Source organism: Drosophila suzukii, chromosome 3 (assembly GCF_043229965.1).
Source record: "Drosophila suzukii chromosome 3, CBGP_Dsuzu_IsoJpt1.0, whole genome shotgun sequence".
In the NCBI taxonomy this organism is placed as follows: domain Eukaryota; kingdom Metazoa; phylum Arthropoda; class Insecta; order Diptera; family Drosophilidae; genus Drosophila; species Drosophila suzukii.
This window is the reverse complement of record NC_092082.1, coordinates 25,750,853-25,767,415: the sequence shown is the minus strand read 5'-3', so window position 1 is coordinate 25,767,415 and position 16,563 is coordinate 25,750,853. Positions and strand designations below refer to the sequence as shown.

General features: G+C 42.3%; 4 protein-coding genes and 1 long non-coding RNA gene across 5 annotated transcripts; 1 reads left to right on the top strand and 4 right to left on the bottom strand.

Annotated features, from left to right (window-relative positions):
• Nucleotides 1-697: 697 nt before the first annotated feature.
• LOC118877332 (protein new-glue 3) lies at nt 698-1,168 on the bottom strand. Its single transcript, XM_036815637.3, has one exon. The coding sequence runs from the start codon at nt 1,128-1,130 to the stop codon at nt 756-758; it is 375 nt and encodes a 124-aa protein (XP_036671532.1). The 5' UTR covers nt 1,131-1,168; the 3' UTR covers nt 698-755.
• A 2,119-nt stretch (nt 1,169-3,287) lies between these two features.
• LOC108007687 (protein new-glue 1-like) lies at nt 3,288-3,836 on the bottom strand. The gene has a single exon (XM_017071411.4). It carries the CDS (start codon nt 3,834-3,836, stop codon nt 3,468-3,470), a length of 369 nt encoding a protein of 122 aa, XP_016926900.2. The 3' UTR covers nt 3,288-3,467.
• Nucleotides 3,837-5,069: 1,233 nt separating this feature from the next.
• On the bottom strand, nt 5,070-6,426 carry LOC118879468 (uncharacterized). Its single transcript, XR_010653954.2, has 3 exons — nt 6,310-6,426; nt 5,580-5,739; nt 5,070-5,470 (listed from the first exon to the last, which is right to left on the bottom strand). It is a non-coding gene; the product is annotated as an uncharacterized lncRNA (long non-coding RNA).
• Nucleotides 6,427-8,826: 2,400 nt separating this feature from the next.
• On the top strand, nt 8,827-10,737 carry LOC139352699 (uncharacterized). Its single transcript, XM_070995330.1, has 3 exons — nt 8,827-8,859; nt 9,161-10,047; nt 10,107-10,737. Exons 1-2 carry the CDS (start codon nt 8,827-8,829, stop codon nt 9,890-9,892), a joined length of 765 nt encoding a protein of 254 aa, XP_070851431.1. The 3' UTR covers nt 9,893-10,047; nt 10,107-10,737.
• A 4,860-nt stretch (nt 10,738-15,597) lies between these two features.
• LOC118877395 (protein new-glue 3-like) lies at nt 15,598-16,343 on the bottom strand. Its single transcript, XM_036816004.3, has one exon. The coding sequence runs from the start codon at nt 16,338-16,340 to the stop codon at nt 15,936-15,938; it is 405 nt and encodes a 134-aa protein (XP_036671899.2). The 5' UTR covers nt 16,341-16,343; the 3' UTR covers nt 15,598-15,935.
• Between the last annotated feature and the right edge of the window lie 220 nt (nt 16,344-16,563).

Below are 16,563 nucleotides of genomic sequence, written 5' to 3'. Positions count from 1 at the left end.
AATACCTTGTGGGGCAAGCCCTAAACATTTTTAAATTTTTTTTTCAAACTTATAACAAATTATGTTTAACGGTTTTTTTTATTTTGAAAGAAAGGGTTTTAGGGAAATAAACTCAAAAGAAACGAAGTCAACCGAATTACTACAAATAAAGATATAGATAAAACCACAGAGGGTTTTTTTTAAAGAGTTAAAAAAAAAAATAAAAAAAAATTAGTCTGCTGTTGGTTAAGTCCCGATACACGTGCTTACTTATTTACAGTTTTAAGGAAAACAAAAATGTGGCCAAATGAAGGTGTTCGGTTTCTAATAGAACGGCCAAACATATAACAGTATGTGTGTTTCTAGTTGAATTTTTATTAACCAGCTTTTCCGTTTGCCGGTTTATAAGTGGACAGAAATACTTACATGTACAAATATTCGATAAAAAATCACCCACATTGAGGTATTGTTGGTTTGGAACAATTTTATCAAAGTTGGTTTTCTAAATCATGCTGCAGTAATATATCCAGTGGTACGAATTTTAGAAACTATTTTATACAGCTTAAATATACGTTTCAAACTGCTTCACATTTTGGATTTATAAGTGATAGCTATAAAGCGAACGATTTTATTATCTGGATTTATTTATAGAAACCAAAATCAGTTTTGGGTAAGGTAAAGCTCAACATTTAAAACAGGACAGTAAAAAACAGCGACATGCGACTTGTCAGTTTATTGTTTGTTTCTTTTTTTTTGGATTTTTGTAGTACTCAGGCTTATCCCTGAAGTTGGTTAATCAGGCGGCGCTGCCTGGCGATCAGCTTCTCCATCCGGCGCCTCCTCTTCTCCTGGCGCTGCCTGCGCTCCCGACGACGGCGCTCGCGAAGCAGGCGGCGGCGGCGGCGGAGACGCCTGCGTCTCCTGGCAGCCGCCGAGGAAGAGGACGAGGAGGCTGTGGTCGTGGTGGTGGTCGAGGCGGCGGTGGTCGTGGTGGTGGCCGAGGAGGCAGTGGTGGTGGTGGTGGCCGAGGAGGCGGTGGTCGTGGTGGTGGCCGAGGAGGAGGTGGAGGATGAGCTCGACTGCCCACTGCCCTCCTGAGCCAGGAGCAGGCACAGGAGCACTCCGAAGCCAAAAGCGAATAGGAAGCGCATTGTAGTGTGTCTGATCTAGAAAACTGGTCGGCCTTTTATACGCAATCTGGGGCAAAGTTAACTTTTATGTTTGTATGTGTGTGTACACCATGTAATCGGTAAATACCTGGTGCGGGCTAGACAACACTAAATATTTGCTCAGCTTCTTATTAGCAAAATCGAAAATGGTGTTGTGCTTGTAAGGTCGACTGAATGGAGCCAACTTGTTGAGATACCGATGTTAATGGTAGGCAAGGCAGTTTAAGGTTGACACATGTAGCGGTTTTATTTAAATCAAGAATTCAAATTATAAGAGAGCTTTAAGAAATTTGGAGTGTCTGCTACGTGGTGGGTAGACCCAGAGAAAGGACCTATCTTGCGGCTAGTTGAGACGCAGTTGGTCCAATTGCTAATGGTGGAAGTGACTCCTTGTATCTGGAAGAGCAATCTGTATTTTTTCTCGATGCATCTCTGTTCAGCTTTACTTGTTTTTTCCACCACTGTCACATCAAATTATTTGTGTGTGGTGGGATTGTATGGTGGGACTAAAGTTCAGTTTTGCAAAGGTTTTCAATTTTGAGACATCCAAATTTACTCGATTAGTTTGTATATCAAACGATTTGTACTTTTCCAATTAATGTTGCAGTCCACTTGTTGAAGCCGCATCACCTTCCGAAACTTTACATAAGGCGCAAAAACAATCCAGCGCAATAGCGCTGTGATATGTGGAAATTGACCACTTCGTTTGGACAAATTAATAACTCTCTCAATTTTAAACATATCAAAGTAAAACTTAAGCAACCGTAGTTTTTTATCAAAAATGATATTTATTTATTTAGATGGTAAACAACTATGTATGAAAATCCCGCGGATTGGACAATTAAGTCATATAGGTGTCTTAGGAATAATCATATTCACTTTATAGTGGTAGCAGAAATTTCATATTACAGCCTTTAAAGTCCACCAAAATTAGTCAGACCTAATATTTCTGTTCAATTGTGAAATTAAAAAAAAACCTTAGACCTGGCTGCTAATGAGTAAAGCCGCCAGTGCAAGCAACAGGATGTTACAAAATTTGAGTTTATGGGGTAAAAAAATTATTTTACAGAAAAGTAGTGAAGCGCCGCTTTGCCTACAGCACCAACTAGCCTACAGCGGCCTTAGCGTGTTAGTGGCGTATTAGTAAAAACAGCTGATTTGCTGCATGTTGTGTGCAATCTCGATTGCATTGAAAAATATTGATTATTAGTTGGTTACAACTTTTTAATGACTGGTTCAATTTCAACAATTATACAAAAAGTTCTCATAGATTAAAAGGGTGTACAAGATTCGTCGGAAAGTATGTAACAGGCAGAAGGAAGCGATTTCGACCCCAAAAATTATATATATACTTGATCAGGATCAGTAGCCGAGTCGATCTAGCCATGTCCGTCTGTCCGTCCGTCCGTATGAACGCTGTGATCTCGGAAGCTACAAAAGCAAGAAAGTTGGGATTAGGCTTGCAGATTCTGGAGTTTATTACGCAGCGCAAGTTTATTTCAACAAAGTGCCACGCTCATTCTAACTCCCACAAACCGCCCAAAACTGTGGCTCATACAGTTAAAGTGCTAGAAATGAAATTTAACTGAAATGTATTGTTCTCGTCAATACCCATCGATTGACTAATAAAAATGTTCCCACGCGCACTCAAACGCCCACAAACAGTCCACAAACTTCAAAAAAAAGTCCAGATGGTTAGAATGCGGGCGAGAAGTTGACAGGCTTACAGCGCTGTAAATCTTTCTGAATCTCATTAATAATAACAACGGGGGCAAAGTGCCTCCTTAGCGCTTTTTTAGTGCTTAAAAATACTCTTATGGTAATGAATTTTGCAATTTTTTGTGCAGTGATGAATCGTAGGACATGCTTATCTTAAAATCAGCACCACTTTTCATACAAAAGCAGCGCTGATTAAGCGCTCGGTGATGAAGTGATTCAGTGCATAAAATGGTACTGCTGGTGCTGGTGTGCTGGCAGAGGCCGAGCACAGCTGTTCCAAGGATAATATAGATATGTGTATACATATATTTTACAGACTGGATATTTCCTGTGGGCGCTCAATAAAATAAGTGCCTATTGCGATTTTTTGCGAGTTTTCCAAGTGTCCTCCAAGTTTAAGACTGTCTATCGCTCTATCAATTTTCAATTTAAAAGCTGAGAAACGGGTATCTCATAGTAGAGATACTCGGCCTTAGCATTCTCAAATGTTTTTATTTCAGCTGTTAAATTCAAAATATTGTGTTGGAGTTTTCTAAATATTTTCAAGTGGGGTTCAGTGGTGGTTCTTTGTAGATAGCCAAAATGTTTCCCAAGCGATCTTTATCCGCGTAGCCGATTGATCAGGCGGCGCTGGTATTCCAGTCGCAGGCGCAGTCTCTCAGCTCGGCGCTGCCTCCTCCGCTCCCTACGCTGGCGCTCCCTAGCCAGACGACGGCGGCGGGCACGCCTGCGTCTCCTGGCAGCCGCCGAGGAAGAGGACGAGGAGGAGGCGGTGGTCGTGGTGGTGGTCGAGGCGGCGGTGGTCGTGGTGGTGGCCGAGGCGGCGGTGGTCGTGGTGGTGGCCGAGGAGGCGGTGGTCGTGGTGGTGGCCGAGGAGGAGGTGGAGGATGAGCTTGACTGCCCACTGCCCTCCTGGATGAACAGGAGGCATCCTAGGGCGACGAGGACTATTACGAACGAGAAGCGCATGCTGAATGTGTCTTACCTGGGGATATGTGAGCGCTTTTATACTTCTTATCTGCGGGCTGTATGTAAATGTAACTACCTCTATATTACACTTGACATTCACCTCTGTTTGCTCAGCTTTTCAATTTATGTTTTATTTCCTTGGCCAAATATTCTTATATGTAGTTATATTACAAAAAAGTAACCCTTAAATTGGGAGTAACGTCATACTTTTGTTGTGGGTTTAAATTATAAATTAAAATTTAAAAATCTTTCTCTATGATGTAACTGGTAAGTAAGTATACTACTTCGCTGCTACGACGGTTTTTTTTTTAACGTTTCATAAGAGTTATAGGTCCGATTATAAGCCAGAATTTTTCAAAGTCAAATAAAGTCAATAATTTGCAAAGTATACAAATTTATTTAATAGTAGTACTCATTTTCTGACTTTAAACCCTTTTAAAAAGTACTTTAAACACGAGACGTTTCCAACGCTAAATGGGAAGCTGACCAATGCCGCTTTGAAAACTACCGGTTTGAAATTTTTGCAATCGCCAGAAGTTATACTCACGCAGGTGAAGTGTAAAAACCTCCCCGATCGGACGACTACATCCCACTATCGGCTTAAATTGGGAACGGTGTTTTTGATGGAATTTGGCACAGTGTAAGAGCTGTAAACATGGAACTTGGAAATTAAGTGGTTTTTTTTATTCGGGGAAAAGTATGTAAGTAGGAAAGTATGTACACTGGTAGAAAAAACATCGTAAATGTCACTATTTCGCCAACGTTTCAACTATTTTTCCCAGCGGCTTAGATCCTAACATGAAAATCGTAAAAACGAAAACGATAAATAGTTAATTATTTTTTGAATAATCTCGTAGTAAGTCCAACGATTTTTTAATTTCGATCAAATATGTTAAAATAGTACAAAATAATTAAATTAAATATGTTCCATAGTAAATAGTATTATATTTTTATATTTATTTTAAATATTTTCATATTTAGTTCCAGTAAATAGAATATTTTATTTGAATGGTTTTTATAGTTAAAATAATTATAGCCCGCCCTCAAACTCAGCATATTTTTATTTGGATTAAATAATTCTCATATTTAAATCAGACTGGGATGAACTTTAATATAAATACAAATTGTATTTAAATTAAATATAATCCCCGTTAAAAGAACTGTACTTTGTTTGATTTAAATATAGTATTTAAGCCATACTAATATGGTGCATATTCAATTTAAACCAATCTGTAGTTTAAAACAAGCGTGATTTACGTTTAATAAAGACCCAAATAAGTATGTGTTTTTAATGAAAATAAACGTAAACATATAATCCAAACAATTAAACTCTATTTTTACAATGCTAACACGTCATCATTACTTTTGTTTTAAATACATTTGTACTTAACGTAACTCTTAGAATTTATATGATACATATGTATGCATAGAGCAGCTAGTAAAGCGTTCAATGTTTTTTATAATCACACATTTTTGTGTTTTGCCACATTCGTAAGCCTGCATGTGCGTACAAAACCTTCCTGCGCGTCCCAGTAGTGATAATTTCTTTCGCTTGTTGGTTCCTTTAATGACGGCCCACGAATTATTTAAGATGACAGATGTGAGCAATACAGTAAAAATGTAGTCCTTGTAATCTGTGAATAAGAATATGTTATTAGATTTTTGGTAGTGGTATAATTTGGAAAAAGTCAAGCTTATCATAAGAAGATAAAATTTAGAAATGTAAAAAAAATTATACATTACCAAGTGATACAGTTTTCTGAACTGTCTTTAATAGTTTACGTCGCTCTTTGTTTTGTATTTGCTCTTCGTAAAAGCAAAAAACCTTTTCCTTAAATGTATCCCATTTACTAGATAAAATTGCTTCTTTCTCAGGGTACAATATGTTGAAATAAATTTGTATCTATAAAGAAAAAGTTAAGTAGTTTTATAATAAGTTTCGAGTAGGTTTTTTTATATGTATATAGGGATTTAAATAAGACCAAAATATTGTTTAAATTTATTTCATTTTTATTTATTAAAAATTTCAACATTAGTTAGATTTAGAGAAAAATCACGTGAACGAGCAAAAAATATTATAAAGAAATAGGTGAAACGACTGCGACGCCACAGAGCCGAATGCAACGGCAGCAAAGCGTCTTTTTTGCGCCTTTTTAGTGTTTTCCTTCTCGTGCATTCTACTCCTTTTATCTAGTTTGCGCGGGTTTTCACTTATTTTCCTTTAATATTCTTCATTTCTTTCGCATATTTTTTATCCACTTCATGTTTATTACCTAATCGTATATATTTTATTGTTTTTAAATGTAATTTTCTTTTGAGCTTTGCTTATTTCGTTTAATGTATTATCTAAATTTTCACGAAATAATAGTGCGCAGAACAAAGAAGAAACACAAAAAGGAAAAATGCGACAAAAAGAACGTGGACATGCACATGCCTTAATATTAAGTAATTATTGTATTTTTATTTGACTCACCTTTTTTCTGTACTTTTCACTTTTTTATTACACTTAAATGAACACTTCTCTATCGAGCTCTATTAATCACTTTTACATCCGATCAGGAGAACCGCTTGCTTCGAAGTGATCGCGGGATTCGCTACAAAGCGGAGTGTCAAAATATTTCGTGTATATGTACATACACACATTTGCATGTGTGCAAAAAGGACGGACAAGATCTGTCGCGTGCCGTTACTTTACAATAGAGGTGAAAGTAATGGGGAAGAAAATATGTACAAATAAGTCCTTAAGTTTAATAACTTGTATATGCCAATTTAGTATCATTTATTTTATTTTATTATATTTATATATTATAAGAACATATCTTATTGTCAAAACATCGGTACACAAGAAATATTTATGTTCTTATGCACATACATATTTTCTTGACCGCCAATGTACAAATGCGAATGGAAGAAGAAGACGCGCTTGCGTTTTCCGTTTTGCTTGTTCATATTTGTCTCTAATTTGTCTGAATGTACGTATGTAAGTATGCACATTGTGCCGTTGGTTTTAGTTTTTGGTTACGGCCCAGCGTTTACTATGCATGCACATTTTTTCTTTGGCTAAGCATGTTTTTGTACTTTTAATAGTAAATTACAAAGCCAAATCTTATGATATTTGTCATGGAAATAGAAAGAGGCTGCCGGTGGTTGGCCAGACGTAACTAAAACCATTTTCTTTAAATATTAAAGCTGTTTTTCTTTTGCAAATTACCAATAATTTAAATTATGTTGTGTATATGGGTCACAAACTTAATACATATATGTACATACATACATATGTATTTGATTTATAATTTACAATTATTTGGTCAAATACAAATTTTGAAAACGTTCTATATTCAAAATTAAAGAGTTCATATTCCGAACAAATGGAAAAAGTATTTACTTGAAATATAAAAAACCATCAAATATACTATGAATTGAACTACTTTTTATAATAGTTAAAACCAAGATGGCCACATTGGATTTGAATGTGACTAACTTGTTTTTAAATAAAAATCACTTTGAATTGAATACTTACATATTTGACATACGGCTTAAATATGTTTTTTATTTAAATGAAAGGTTTTAATATTTAATATGACTATGCATGGGAGTAAAAAAAATCAAATAAAAATATATTTGATTTCACTTCGTGTTTTTTCTACCAGTGTAAGAAGAAAGCGTTTCTTGATCAGGATCCCTAGCTTAGCCATGTCCGTATGTAAGTCCGTGTGTTCTCAGAAAATTTAAGAGTTAGAGAGTTGAGACTTGAGAATTATATTCCTTGGCTACATAGGCCTTAGCTCTAACGGCCATAAACCGGACAAACTTTGGCTCCTACAGTTTTAGTGCTAAAATAATCTGTAGGTGACTCTTTGCTGCTTGTAGTTATATATCCATCTCCCTTTTGCGCCCTTTCTGATAGTCGAGGCACTCGAAAGAAGCATACCGATCGAAGAACTATCACTGTGGACGGCAGTACACGTAGTGGCGAAAAGCACCATGAGAGTGTGCGGGGGCGACTACCTATATGTAGCCGCAGAATTGAAAACCTACAGTGATGGTCCGACCATAACAAGTGATACGATCTGCTAAATAAATACACTTTATAAAATTGTTGTCATTCGGCACGCCGCAATACAATATGCCTATGTAGGCAACTAGCTTTACGATTTTAATGAAGCGTGCCGAATGAGATTGTACTTTTGAACTTTTTTTATATTGTTGTCTTCGGCCAAAGAGCTAGTGAGATGGCTCTGAGGGCGCCGAGCTGAAGGCTACCGAACGGGTCGCAGGTTGCGGATAGCGAGCGCCCTGGTTCTCCAGGGTAGCTACGAATAAGCGTGGAAGTTGGACACGGCCCGGCCACCGCCAAGCCCCCAACACGAAGCGCAAATAAGTAGCCCCGGACAGTCAGCGGGTATCTGCGCCGTAGCAGTACCGACGTCGCGCTTGTGCTGCCGCCTCCGACAAATAGCTCACACACACCCCCTTCCCACACTCTTTGAACCTACCTCTTTCCCACCCACACAACTCATCTCACCCCGGGCTGGACTAAGGTGTCACTCGTACCGTGCCGAGAGTCAATCTGGCTGGGAGCCCGAGTCATCAAATAACTCAGTCTCAAACGGTGAGCTCAGGCAAGTGGCGACCGCCTGTTCTAAGTCAGCCTTACCCGGGTACGGCGGATCTCTGCCCGGGTGGACCTGTCCTTTCTCCGCAGCTCGTGGGATTTAACATGGAGAACTTAACAATTAATAAACAAAAAGACTGCACAAGACGAGAGCCCGACACTCTTATAAAGTCGGAAGTCGTAACCAACGACGAAAGTAAGAGCAAGATCACGGCTCTGACTACCCCAGTCCACGTGACGTCGACCCCTGCCAAGGCCAGCGAACAACGCAGCCGGCTAAGCCCAACTCGCCATAGTGACAAGCCCAAGCCTCCCACCAGCGTAGGTGTGACTAACCAGCCACTCCAACCTGAGGGGAGCGCCAAAGCCGGTCTCATGGTGAGTACCAGGGCAAAGGAGTTTAAGAGGGTACCACCTAACCAGGCAGGACCTCTTGAAAGAAAGAAGGCTACTAGGATCCTCAAACGGCTGGCCACCAATCCGATACGTGAGGATCAGACTTCGAAATTGGATTAGCCTGGGCGAAGGCAGTTATCCCAGATTTCGACATCGCTATGACTACCAGCAACAAGCGAGAGAGGTCGATGGAGTCAGCTCAACCAGCGAGCAAGAAGGCCAAAGTAACCAACCGCGGCACATGGTCGAGATCCTTTGCGGAAGTGGTAAAGGATCGGAAGATCATTGGAGTCATCGACCAGAGCGATGAAAGCGGAAGGATGGTCTGGTTAGACGGGCCCTTGCGACAGTGGCCTTGAAAGTGCTGGACGAAAACCCAGGACCGCCACCCGATTGCACAGATGCAGGGTGGTACCAGGGCAACGTAAAGTTGATCGCCTGCGAAGACGAGAGATCGGCAGCACTCTACAAGGCTGCAATTGACAAAGTCGGCGAGGTCTACCCCGGGGCCAAGCTGGCAGTTTGTGAGGCTGCGGACATCCCGTCTCGACCGAGAGCGAGGGTGTGGCTGCCGTCGGAACCATCGGAACCAGAGGCTATACTCAGCCTGCTGACCAGGTTCAACCCAAAACTGCCAACAGACGGTTGGAAGGTGGTCAAGGTGGAGAAAACCGAGCGAGTCACCATGAGCGTGGTTATCCTCCTAAACCAGGCCTGCTTGGAACCCCTCGCAGCCCAGCAGCACAGAGTGAACTACGGGTTCGACAAGGTGCAGCTTCGTATTTACGACACCGATAAAACAGCGGCAGACAACCTGGCTGCCTGTGCGTCGTACGAACCCCCGAGCGACGACGAACCAGATCACGAGGAGGCCACCCTCACCGGCTACGTGTCAACCGACTCGGAGCTGACGGAGAGCCTGAAACAGCTGTGCACCCAGGACACAACCCGACCAGGGCGCTCTGTCCTCCAGGACATAGCGGAGGAAGCGGAGGGTACCCAGCCCGACCCCAGTCCCAAAGATGGTGCAGTTTCTGCAAATTAATCTGCACCACAGCAAGGCAGCATCCGCTGCCCTCCTCACCCGCCTGGCAACAGGCAACATAGACGTAGTCCTCATTCAAGAGCCATGGATTGTTGGTAACAACATCTGTGGCCTATCAACCCCCCTATACAAGCTATTTTACACCAAGGACAAGGGTAAAACCAGAACCTGCATTCTTACAAAAACACACTTTAACACATTTCTTATTCCACAGTTTAGCGAAGGCGACCTTACCACGGTCAGACTGGAGCTAAACGAACACACCCATCACACCATAGCATCATTCTATCTGGCTCACGACCACGAAGGGCCACTACCAAACACCACTACACAAGAACTCATACGCACTCACTCATCTAAGGAACTCATCCTGGGTGGGGACGCTAACTCACACCACACACAATGGGGAAGTACAAACACCAACGAAAGGGGTGAGTTACTCTACGACTATCTCCTTCAATCAAATCTATTCATCTGCAACAAAGGTAATGACCCAACTTTCATCACTAGAAATAGGAGGGAAGTACTAGACATTACTCTAATATCTGATCCCTTACTTAACCAGCTAGACGCGTGGAAGGTGGGGATCGAACACTCATTCTCGGACCACCGATACATAGAATTTACAATAAGTCTAGAACATCCTCCCGCCGAGAACATAACTAATCTAAGATTAACCAACTGGGGATACTATAAAAATCTCCTCAACAGGAACCTACCCGCTCCTCCGACACACATACGCAACCGTCAAGAATTAGATAGCCTAGTTAACACTTTTACTGATATCTGCGGTGAGGCCTTAAAAAGGGCTTGCCCAAGTAGAACAGTCAAAACAAAGCACAAACCCCCATCGTGGAACCCAACCCTAGCGAACCTTAAAAGAGAGTGTAGAACTTACTTCAATAAAGCTAAATACAACAATAGCGAATCCTCCTGGAATCTATATCATTCAAAACTAAGCCTATACAAAAAGGAAATAAGAATATCAAAACGAAGAGCCTGGGCTAACTTCTGCAGTAGCATAGAATCTACTGCGGAGGCATCCAGACTCAGAAGAATTCTAGCTAAAGCTCCAGCTACCATTGGCTATCTTAAGACCAATGCTGATGGCTGGACGGAAAACAGTCAGGAAACCCTTGAACTACTGTTAGACACACACTTCCCTAACAATACCCAGGTAGTGGAGGACCTCCACATAGAGGTGAATCTAGACGACCAGAGTATTGCCAACATTTCAAACCCTGACCGCATTCAGTGGGCTGTTAACTCTTTTAAGCCCTTCAAATCACCTGGCCCAGATGGGTTCTTCCCGGCCCAGCTACAACGGACATTAGATATGTCCCTTCCCTGGCTGACAGCCATCTTCCACGGCTGCCTTGCTCTAAACCATATTCCAACAAGGTGGCTGGACGTCAAGGTAATCTTTATACCGAAAGCCGGCAAGCCCTCCCACACTAACCCAAAGGACTTCCGCCCGATCAGTCTCTCTTCCTTCTTGTTGAAGACCCTGGAAAGGCTAATTGACACCCATATCAGACTAACCATCGACCATAGCCTACTCTCTGACGCACAGCATGCGTACCGTAAGGGTAGATCAACCGATACCGCCCTCCACTCTCTAGTGTACAGTATAGAACGAGGCTTCCACAATAAGGAATACTCTCTTGCAGCGTTTCTAGACATAGAAGGCGCCTTCAACAACGTCACCCCAACGGCGATCACTGGTGCTCTGACTGAACTGGGCATTGAGCGGCCCATAGTGGGACTCATACACACCATGCTAACCAGCAGGGTAGTGCACTCCACTATGGGATCGGCCCTCTCGACCAGGAATGTCAGTAGAGGAACCCCACAAGGGGGCGTACTCTCACCTCTTCTATGGGTTTTGGTGGTCAACAAACTGCTATCACTTCTAGAAGAGGCGGGCACAAAAGTGGTAGCCTACGCGGATGACGTGGTTATCCTACTGCAGGGCAAGTTCCCGCAAACCCTTTGTAATCTAATGGAGACAGCCCTATCCACCCTTTCCAGGTGGACGGCTGGCTGTGGACTGGGAGTTAACCCGGAAAAGACCGAACTAGTTCTCTTTACAAGGAAGTACAAGGTACCAATTCTAGTTCCCCCAAAACTACACCAAACGCGCCTAACCCTTAGCAACCAAGCAAAGTACCTAGGTGTCATTCTTGACAAAAAGCTCCTCTGGACTGATAACATCCTAGATCGCACACGCAAAGCGGCCATAGCCCTCTTCGCTTGTAAAAAAGCCATAGGGAGGAAGTGGGGTTTCTCCCCCATGATAGTTCACTGGCTATATACTGCAATAGTCAGGCCCATTCTCCTCTACGGAAACATCGTTTGGTGGCCTTCTCTAGATAAGAACTGCAACCTCCGGATCCTTCACAAGATCCAAAGGAGCGCAGAGCTCTGCATCAGTGGGGCGCTGCGCACTACCGCCACCGAGGCACTAAACACAATTCTCGATCTCCAACCCCTGGACCTACTTGCCAAAAGCTGGGCATCTGCAACAGCGCTGAGACTCCGTGAAGCAGCGGCTTGGACAACGGGCTCCACGGGTCACTCCATTATCCTATCAAAACATTCACCCCTACCACGTTATACAGACTACGTCCCACCCATAGTCAACTTCGAAAGAAGATACAAAATTCATATACCCACCCGTTCAGACTGGGACAACCTCCCACATCAATTCGTAAACGCCGTCAACATATACACTGACGGCTCCAAGTTTAACTCCCAAACAGGTGGGGGAGTCTTCTCCCCCGAACTAGACATAAAAGTCTCATTCCGCCTACCAGACCACTGTAGTGTTTTCCAAGCGGAAGTGATGGCAATTCAGGAAGCCACTACCCACCTGAACACGTCTGTACATAAAGACAGTGATATCTTCATATTCTCGGATAGTCAAGCTGCCCTCAGGGCCCTCGACTCCTACACAACGAGCTCAAAAACAATCTCTGAATGCCGCAAATCTCTTAACGAGTTGGCCACTCATCTGAGAATCAGCCTCATCTGGGTGCCTGGGCACCGCAACATTGAGGGCAACTGCATAGCAGACGAGCTGGCAAGACAGGGGACAACCGCCGATATCCTTCGTGATAAGGACACGGTAGGGATGCCCATGGCTACCTGCAAGCTCCTTCTCAGGCAGAGATTGTATACTCTTTCCAACAACCGTTGGAACTCAATCTCAATATGCCACAATTCTAGACTCACATGGCCAAACTATAACACGAAAAGAACAAAAACTCTCCTACAATGTAGTAGGGAGGACATCTCCACTCTCCTAAATGCCCTCACGGGCCACTGTCTCATAGGGACTCATGCGACAAGGCTGGGTCTAAGTAACCACGACTTCTGCCGCAGCTGCAAAGAGATAGACGAAGAGGAGAGCATCGAACACCTCCTATGCTTCTGCCCAGCGCATAACCTAAAGCGCTTTCAAACCCTAGGTAGCTACACACTTCCGAACCTTGCGGCCATTCAGGACGTAAGCATTCAAAAACTACTATGTTTCTTAAGAAGAACAGAATACTTCGCGAAGGCAGAAAACCCATGAGCTAGGGAAACGGATCTTTCAGAGATCATGTGGTATCACAAGGGGCCCATTGTGGCCTAAGTGAGGGGACTAATATTTAGTCTCCAACCACTCCTACCTAACCTACCTAACCTATATTGTTGTCACTAGTTTTCCTCGTTTCCTCGTTTTGAGATGTTTTTTGTTTGATATCCCATAGCCCAGTTTCTAAAGAATATTGCATATCTTGTTATTTTATCTAAGCCCTGGTAATAAAAAACATGAGAAATCGATACAGTCGACGCCCTCGACTATAAGATACACGTTACTCAGCTAAAGGGAGTGCAAAATTGTACACCGTAGAGGTGCGTCACCTAGCGTTCATTTCTGCCGGCTGTTTGCGAGATCTCACCAACACGCCACCTAGCTTTCATTCCTATAGACCATAAATGGTGTTCTAGTGATACAGCCGATTTGCTTCACGAATATATCTCCATCCCTGTCGCACTCTTCAATATGCTAATTATTTATTATTATTTGGTGGTAACTGGTCCATTTTGAACAGTTTTTGGCATGTAGACTGGTATTGATAATAAGAACCAAATCTTATTTGCAATTTTACAAAATATTAACAAGAAAGGAAGCCAATTTTGGCAAGCCGCAGTTTCTATACCCTTGGACGTTGTTCCCGTGGGAGAATTGTATGTAAAGAGCTTTCCGATTTTTGGAAAACTATAAACTAATTACAGCATTTTTAATATTAAGTAACGTTTAAATTTACAACCGTGTATGTTTGCCGAAAACGTGTTGTGCGATCCGGCTCGTTCCGACTTATGTACTACCTACAATAGAAATACGACTTTTGGGAAGGTTTCATCCCGAAAGCTTTAAAACTGAGAAACTAATTTGCGAAGAAACGGACAATCGGAAAGAACGACGGACATGGCTAGATCGACTCGTCTAGTGATGCTGATCAAGAATATGCATACATTACTATGCTACTTCTGACTGAAATCATTATACCCTCTGCAAGGGTATACAGATGTGGTCGCTAGACGGGACTCAGCGTTATGGGCGTTAGAGTGGGCGTGGCAGCTTGCTGAAACAAGCTTGCGCAGGGCAGGAAGCCCACAAATCTGCATGCTTAGTCCCAATATTCTAGCTCTTTTAGTTTCCGAGATCACAGCGTTCACACGGACAGTCGGACATACGGACATGACTAGATCGACTCGACTAGTGATGCTGATCAAGAATTTATATACTTTATGGGGTCGGAAACTCACATACTCTTGGGTATACTTTCCGACGAATATAGAGTACTCTTTTACTTGAGTAAAGGGTATAATGACAGTGTGGGTAGAAAGATTTAACATATTGCTATGAATGAGTAAATTTCGTATAATGTATGTACGAGTATTTATTTAATTTAAAATCATTTTTCGTCACAAATGTGGATATAGCCAAAATTTTAATTTGTTGAAAATTTAATTTTTCAAAGTTATTTTAAGCCTATAAAATATTTTCAACACACGTGAAATGCATCCTTCGGGACGATATCCAGTCTATGACGGCAATGAAACATACCAAAACATCTAGTTTGTTTCGCTTTTCATAGTTGTGTTTAAAAAAGGAGAATAGTTTTTGGCTATTTTTAAAATGTGAGTGTTCCTTTGACAAATCTTTCCCTCTTGAAAGCGATCCGACCGATCCGACATACGGACATGGCTAGATCGACTCGACTAGTGATGCTGATCAAGAATATATATACTTTATGGGGTCGGAAACTCACATACTCTTGGGTATACTTTCCGACGAATATAGTGTACCCTTTTACTTGAGTAAAGGGTATAATGACAGTGTGGGTAGAAAGATTTAACATATTGCTATGAATGAGTAAATTTCGTATAATGTATGTACGAGTATTTATTTAATTTAAAATCATTTTTCGTCACAAATGTGGAGAAAGCCAAAATTTTAATTTGTTGAAAATTTAATTTTTCAAAGTTATTTTAAGCCTATAAAATATTTTCAACACACGTGAAATGCATCCTTCGGGACGATATCCAGTCTATGACGGCAATGAAACATACCAAAACATCTTGTTTGTTTCGCTTTTCATAGTTGTGTTTAAAAAATGCGAATAGTTTGTGGCTATTTTAATAATAATCTTTCCCTCTTGAAAGCGATCCGACCGATTCAATGTCTCATGGTAAAATAGTATAATATGAAATGAACAGTCCTGGTACAGGAAACACTCATAATCATAAATAGGAACTTTTACTTTACATGTATCGCGTGATGGAAAACTTAATTTATAAATAGTTGGCATATGCCAAGGTTACCTATTTGTACACAAGTATCGGATTGTTGGGACTAACTTCTTTCCACATTTGTAAATAATGAAATGCTTTACTAAATCTCCGATGCAATACCTCAGGCTCAAATAGTGATTAAAATTTTTTGGGTTTATAGAAAGAGACCCCTAACCCGCTAGGCTTGGAACTTCGCCTAACCCCGGTTCCGCCGCCGCCCTTGTTGCCGCCCTTGCTGGCGTCTCCTTTGTTGCTGTTGTTGTTGGCGGCGGCGCCTTTGGCGCCTTTGGCGCTGTTGACGCCTGCGACGTTGCCGAGCCAATCGGCGGCGGCGGGCGGCGGCTCTGCGACGACGGGCAGCCGCGCTCGAGGACGAGGACGAAGAGGTGGTGGTGGTCGTGGTGGTGGCCGAGGCGGCGGTGGTCGTGGTTGTGGCCGAGGAGGAGGAGGAGGAGGTGGTTGTGGTGGTTGTGGTGTCGGACGATTCAGTGGTGGTGGTGGTCGAGGAGTCGGTGGTGGTTGTGCTCGATGCACCACTGCCCTCCTGGACGAACAGGAGACATCCTAGGACGACCAGGACTAATACGAACGAGAAGCGCATGGTGAATGTGTCTGACGGATTTGCCCACCTACGCAGGTTTTTATAGCAAATTTGGACTATGGTGGTTTACCAATTGCTTGTAAACAGGGTGGCTAGTTTGTTAGCATGGTGATGTTTACTCAGATTGAGGTGTACAATGAGATAAATAGTTGTAACCTTGAAAGTATGGAGACATGGTAAACAACCAACAGGCGTGACGATCATAATTCCCTGAATTCCCGCC